We start from the raw sequence: 7,227 nt of genomic DNA, 5'->3' as shown, positions 1-7,227 counted from the left end.
GTGAGTCAGAACTGCCGGCATTTTAGTTGTAGTCTACTCTCCCAGGATCAGGAAACAGTCCTCCATAAAATGCGCTGCACACATCTGAATATTTGGGTTGAACTGTTCTGGAACAGTGTTGTAAATACAACTTAACCACTGAATTCTAGTCGTGTCCTTCCAAAAGAGCCGGTGGCTTGAGTGAGGAACGGCCGGTGGATATGACGAAGGAGCATCCGGAGGGCTTGCGGCAACCACATGTGACGACCCCGGGCTGGACTCCGCTTCGTCCACGGTGAAAGCCGATCTGGCGATCCACAGCGCGAAGTTTATGTATTTCCACAGCGACCAGCACGGATGACATGATGAAGCGGATATCGTCCTCTTTTGGAAGGCCAAACAAAGTAATTTCGCTTTCACAACGAAGCTCACAGCACCTTCATGACATGGTGCCGGCGGTAACAACAATACTACAGCGAGAATACAAGTTACGCCTTCTTTCTTTGCGTGAACATTTGGCCGGCGTTATGCTAATTTTCCCACATCGTGATGTAGACATGTGGGGGCGTGTTAGAATGAGCCGTTTTAGGTAGGCGTGGTTGACTCTTAACTTTTATAAAGAATATCTCTTTGGATTTGAGACTTTAGTGTTTGCAACTTTACAGATCTTCTTTATGCACCAAGAGCTTGTAACACTCCAAAGAGAAAGGAACAATTGAAATCGCATCATATGACCCCTTTAAATCTAGATTAATTTAAAACGCGCTTTGAAATATGTTTCAGAACAATAGTGTTTTTAGTTTCGCATCCTCTGCCAGTTTTAACTAATGACATTATGTCACATAAGCAAATATTAATGTATTGTCATGTGTCATTTTCTCAGCATCTCCCATGCAATGGTGAAGTGATAGTGAGACAAACTGCTGCAAACCAGCAAGCCAGGTGAGACAGACCAAATCCTGTAAATATACCAAATACCAAAATTCTCTTGTTCACATAATTGCACATTTAATAACACTCCTATTGTGTTGAAAATATGACTACTGTGTTTGATTTAGGGGTCAAATTGAACCCTTTTGATTTCCATGCGGTTCACCAAATATCAACACTATGAAAAACACTATAGTCTTGTTTTTACATAAAGCCTCAATTGTAGCTTGTCAGCGACCAAAACAAAATATAAATATGGTAAATTATGAACTCCTATTGTGTTAAACAAACAGTTTTCCCCTTTGAGTCTTAAATTTAAAAAGTACTTGTCTTAAAATTTCATAAAGTATTTCAAGTTTTTTTTTTACCTGATTCTTTGCTGTTTTTCAAAGTGTTGATTTTTGGCAAATTACATGGAAGCCAACTAACACCATTTAACTCACCAAAATTTGTATAGCCTTTCCAAAACACATCTATGTGTCGAAACTTTGCATGTAGATCCATGACCCTAAATGAGAAAAAGTCATAACATTTCAAGAATAAATAAATTAACCAATGTTGACGATGAAACAGAATAGTAGGGGACTGTTCCGGGTACAATATGAGTTTAAGTGGGAAAATAAGGCCCTTTAAATTAAGATTAGTAATACATTAACTAACATAAACTAACAATGATCAGTACATTTGTTACAGTATTTATTAATCTGTTAACTCTAGTTAAAAAAATACAACTATTCATTGAAAATTCATGTTAGTTCAGGTACATTAAATATTATCAATGGATACAACTTTTGATTTTAATAATGCATTACTAAATGTTAACATAACACACTGGTCTCATGGTAACAAATATAATAAATAAATAATAAGTAATTATATGCCTGTAGTAGTACTATACAAACTATTTATTTATTTATTAATTAGGATTTTTGTTATATATATTTTTTCAAGGATTGAGAGACAAACCAAATGTATTTTCTTTCATAATCATTAGCATGCCATAAATTTAACTTGCGCTGAACCTAGAAAATTCCTTTAATCGAAACCCTCCTTCCTGGGGCTGACTGGAATTCAAAACAAAAGACAATTTTGTCGTGTTATAGATGTTGTCAGAACCCAAAAGACTAATTCGCTGCTGATTTCTTCAAGATTTTGGGGGGTTTTCAATGTATGAGTAAAATAAAGCCTGTGGTAAACATAACTTGATGATACTTTGACGTTTTGTTCTACAACATAAACGGCATACACTCACACCCCAAACTGTGTTATCTTTAAAATCTTATCTTACAACCCCATAGGAAAATCTCGAAGGAACTAGCAGCGAATTAGTCTTCCTTGTTCTGACGTTATACCTGCACCACTCTACACTTGGTTAAAAACATTTGTTTCATTTATCTTATTAGCATAAATCCACAGCAGGATGCAAGTCATCTTGAATCCCAGGTCAATGCTCTAGCGGATGGTTTAGTGGTGTCCCTCCTGCCCGAGCCCCTGCCGGACCCCAGCGAGCCACACATACGAGGCCTCCTCACCAGACTAGAGGTGCGTCTGTAATGGATGGGTGTTGCATGAATGAACACAGTCATTAATAGAATGTGTCAGCAGTCATTATGCTGTCATGTCGAGCTCATTACATATATTGTCATTCTCGTTTCATATTATGTTGCTGTTGGAAACCGAATGCTCTTGTTGATCCCGCTGAACAGGAATCTGTGATGTTTGTAAATACGAATAATCTTTTGTCTTTTTGCATTCAGGCAGTGTCTCGGACTCTCCACAGGAAGAGTTATGAGGAAGAAACTGAGGAAAAGGAGAACTGTGCTCTTCAAGACAGAGTTAACCATATACGCTCTTACCTGAGGGACAGGTGAGATGACCTAGATCTGACAAATATTTACCCGTTGTCACAAACTGTTCAGGCTTCTATGTGTGTGGTTGTTTCTAGGTTTGAACTCCACCAAAATGCACCCAGTCTTGTGTCATGTATGATTTCAGAAAACAAGCTGTCATGTGAAGAGACATCTCTCATGCTCTGCCTCTCAATATCCAGTTTCATTTTAAATTGCCCCTATTATGGGTAATGAAAGGTTCATATTTTGGTTTTGGGAGTCCCCAACAACAGGTTGACATGCATGCAAGGTCAAAAAACACTTTGATTGTCTTATAATATGCATTTATTTTTACCTTACTTGCTCAACGACTCCCAAACGATTCGCTCAACGATTCATTTTTCTAAACCCCTCCTTTGCGTGACGCTAATCTGCAGTGATTGGTTTTCATTTAATCTCGCCTGTAATGCCTGATAAAGCAGCGTTTGTGAACGCAGTGCTGCTTTGTGTACAGCGTTACTGGGGAAACCGCTATTTTTACCGCTCCAAATGCGCACCTAGTGGCAAAGAATGAATTTGCATTTATATTCAGACCAACGTGAAATGACCAACAAGTGGGCGGGCAATATGCTAATGTTTCATGTTGACCTCAACATGAAAGGCTTGGGATTCGTTTCAAAGACTCGTTTCAATGATTCACAGTCGACTCTTTCTTTTGAGAGACAATAACTTTATACACGGTGCACTTTCAGATTGAAAACTTTGCAGGATGTTTTCATTCACTTAGAGCTGTGTTACACACTGCCTGAAAGGTAATTTTCAAAAATTCATAACAGGGGCACTTTAATGATCATCTGTGCACTCGTATTGTCAATGCTTATGACCAGAGACAAAAGATCAGACACACCTAATCATTTTTAATTGTAAAGTCATTAAAATTATCACATGCAAAAAAAAAAAAGAATTATAGAAGATACAGTGACCAAAAATGTTACGCAAATCAAAACTATTTTATATTTTGATTTCTTTAGTCGGCACTCTTTAGATGTCAGTTTTGTTAATTCTCTCAACAAACATCATAAGGTGCATCCTGGGATGCTTTTAGGTGGCACTGAAGGAGTTCTCATGTATGCCGAATATTCAATATCCACTCCAACACATCCATTAAAAAAAAAAAAAAAAAAAAAAAAAAAAATATGTTTTTATAAAAAAAAAAAAAAAAAAAAAAAAAAATATATGTATTTATATAATAAATAAATATTATGCACATACGCTGTAAAAAAATATTTAGATTTTGCCATGGCAACATTTTTTTTGTAGATATAACAAATTTTTTATAAATGTTAGAAATTTAAAAAATAAATGTATAAACAAGAAAATGTAAGTTTATTGGCTCTCAACTAAGTTGAAAGTTGACTAGAAAGTTGTTACTAGTGTAACTGTTGTTTTAGCTCAAAAACGCATGTTGAAACAACTGCATCACGCAGAAAAAATTTGAAGGCAGTGGGCAACAATGTTACGTTTTTTTTTTACAGTGTACACAGTTAATAATTGTTACAAAACAAATTTCATGCTTAAATCTTTATATTAAAATGTTTTTAATATGAGACATATTATGAGATTATGAGACATAAGTGTCCAACCTTACATGACAGTGTACATAAATCAGGCAAGTTATGTAAGTTAATATACAGAATTACCGAAAAATAAAGATAAAATTGAGAATATAAAGGAAAAAAAAAAGTTATAGGTAGAGGTTAACAGGGCAGTAGTAAAAACGTAAAAATAAGCAAAAGTTCATATTGTAATGAACAAACATTAATATTTTTGTGGAAACGGTGAAACGTTTTTATAAAAATTTGAAATTAGAAATTAGAAAATTGAAAAGAACAGCATTTATTTGAAATATTTTTTACATTTTTTTTTTGAACATTATAAATGTCTTTACTGTCACATTTGATCACTTTGATACATCCTTGCTAAATGAAGGTTTTTATTTCTTTAAAAAAAAACAAAAAATAAACACTCACTGACGCCAAACGTTGGCACAGTATTTATCTAGTCAGTTTTCATGCAGCACCCTTTCTGTTCTGAACTGATATTCAGCCTTAGTGTATTCTTTTTATGATTGTGTTGTATTGTTGTGTTTATAATGCTGATGTTCTGTGTCTCAGGCTGAGCGGTCTGCGCTCTCTGCTGCAGGTTCAGCGTGAGTGCGACGTGAGTGTGTGTGCAGTTCAGAGCGGGTTACAGAAGCGCTGGGCTCTGCTGGAGGAGTTACACACCCGAGTGACTCTGAGGCCTGACAGCACACAGGAAGCACACGACCCTCACGCCGTCCTCACAGACACTGAGGTGATGCACTATTGCCATATCAAATCTTACAGTGGCACTCAGTGACGAATGTTTACTGTATATATGTGTCTGTGTTTGTGTTTTAGAGCCTGTTCAGTGAGCTCGGTCAGTTCAAAAGCAAAGTCCAACAGTGCCGGACACAGCTGGAAACCAATATAAACCTTTTACAGGTCAGTACACACAAAAGATGATATAGTCATTTCTGAACAAGTTTTACAAGTTTCAGAAATAGGCATATCAAGACAAGTATACATTGCCAATACGGCAACTTTCATGCATTGAAGCCTGAATAAGTGTGTTTTTGCTGGCTGATCTTCCTCAGGCACTTCGCAGCAGTCATCAGCGTCTCAACGAAACTTTCGGTACCACCATAAACTCTACATGGACCAAAGAGTTATTACAGTCCAACACTGATCTGGTATGAAGACATTTACAGATAACAACAGCCTCAACTTGTTAGATAGTCAAGTCAAATGTATTTGTATAGCACTTTTCACAATACACATCGTTTCAAATCAGCTTTCAAGAAAATCATGATGTTAATGTTTATAATGACTTCATATCTTAATATCTTATAGTTACATTCAGCAGATTAGAGCTGAGCGATAATTATATACATTTTGTGACAATGCACCCAGGGCACTTTTCAGGGTCTGCTAAATGACTAAATGTAAATGTATATCTTCATACCTCATTTGCATTCTACAGATTTGAGTTATATAATTAGTGCTGTCAAGCGATTAATCGCATCCAAAATAAACGTTTTTGTTTACATAATATATGTGTGTGTACTGTGTATATTTATTATGTATATATACACATACACACACATACAGTATACATTTTGAAAATATTTACTAGTGCTGTCAAACGATTAATCGCGATTAATCGCATCCAAAATAAAAGTTTTTGTTTACTTAATATATGTGTGCTGTGTATATGTATATATAAATGCACACACATGCATGTATATATTTCAGAAAAATATGTTAAGTTTAGATATTAAATATATATATGAATATAAATACAGACATGTAAATATTTTCAAAAAATATACTGTATGTGTGTGTATTTATACTGTATATACATAATACATATACACAGAACACACACATATATTATGCAAACAAAAACTTGTATTTTAGATGCGATTAATCGTGATTAATCGTTTGACAGCACTATCCATGTATATATTTATATTCATATAATTTATATTATATATAAATATACAAACATGACATATTTTTCTGAAATATATACATGCATGTGTGTGTATTTATTATTTATATATAAATAATAAATACACACAGTACACACACATATATTATGTAAACAAAAACTTTAATTTGGGATGCGATTAATCACGATTAATCGTTTGACAGCACTTGACTGACTAAATACTATAACGCAGACAAAAATAGAGCATATTCTTGCTTTTTATATGCTTTGATTTGTTCAGTAAATCATTTCCTTTCTTTCCGGTGACAGTTTTCAGAGATCCATGAGGATTTCATGTCTTTGGAACAGCAAACGTCAAATTTTGTGATCCACTTGAGAGGCCTGAAGGCTTTTGAGGAGGAAAAGACTAAATTATCTGTGAATCAGTCACGGCCGTCTCTTCCCGCTGTCCCCGTGTACGTTGCTGCTCCGGAAGCAGCGCAATTACATTCTGACCCAGAAAGTGACCCGGAGTCCCCAGGAGCCTCACAGAAGACCCACTCCAGAACGTCCCCCTTCCATATGCTCTGTGGGGTGAGGAGGAGGAAGTCATCGCCGTCGTTTTGACAAAAGTTGGATGTTTTTACAGGACGTTTTTTAATGCCTAGTATTTTATGTGACAGCCTGTTGTTCAGGTGTAATGACAGTTTATGCACTTTATTCACAGTTTTGATCAAAAAAATTGGAATCGCTATATAGTGCCTATACTGTGACTTGTGATTTTCTACATGTGAAATGTGTAAATAAGATCTCATGTATAATTAATAAAATAATAATAATATTATTATTATATTACATTAAATATAGAATTGATGTTTTTTATTAACATTAATATTACTAATATATAATAGAATAATAGAAAAGTTTGATGTCGGAATATTTATTTGAAAATACTGTAAAAACAGTAAAATATTAC

General features: G+C 35.0%; 1 protein-coding gene across 1 annotated transcript in view; it reads left to right on the top strand.

The window, feature by feature from the left end:
* The window catches only part of LOC107554972 (uncharacterized), a 9,548-nt gene extending 2,589 nt beyond the window's left edge, over positions 1–6,959 (top strand). Inside the window, exons 3-9 of the mRNA XM_016237654.1 lie at positions 863–921; positions 2,313–2,451; positions 2,667–2,776; positions 4,913–5,093; positions 5,180–5,263; positions 5,416–5,511; positions 6,582–6,959. Of these exons, the coding sequence (XP_016093140.1) occupies positions 863–921; positions 2,313–2,451; positions 2,667–2,776; positions 4,913–5,093; positions 5,180–5,263; positions 5,416–5,511; positions 6,582–6,878 (966 nt within the window). The 3' untranslated portion in view covers positions 6,879–6,959. The remainder of the gene's footprint in view (positions 1–862; positions 922–2,312; positions 2,452–2,666; positions 2,777–4,912; positions 5,094–5,179; positions 5,264–5,415; positions 5,512–6,581) is intronic.
* The last annotated feature ends 268 nt before the right edge of the window (positions 6,960–7,227 follow it).

The sequence above is a fragment of the Sinocyclocheilus grahami genome, unplaced genomic scaffold, assembly GCF_001515645.1.
Source record: "Sinocyclocheilus grahami isolate Dianchi unplaced genomic scaffold, SAMN03320097.WGS_v1.1 scaffold521.1, whole genome shotgun sequence".
Taxonomy (NCBI): domain Eukaryota; kingdom Metazoa; phylum Chordata; class Actinopteri; order Cypriniformes; family Cyprinidae; genus Sinocyclocheilus; species Sinocyclocheilus grahami.
The sequence above is the reverse complement of the archived record's forward strand: the minus strand, read 5'-3'. Positions and strand labels throughout refer to the sequence as shown.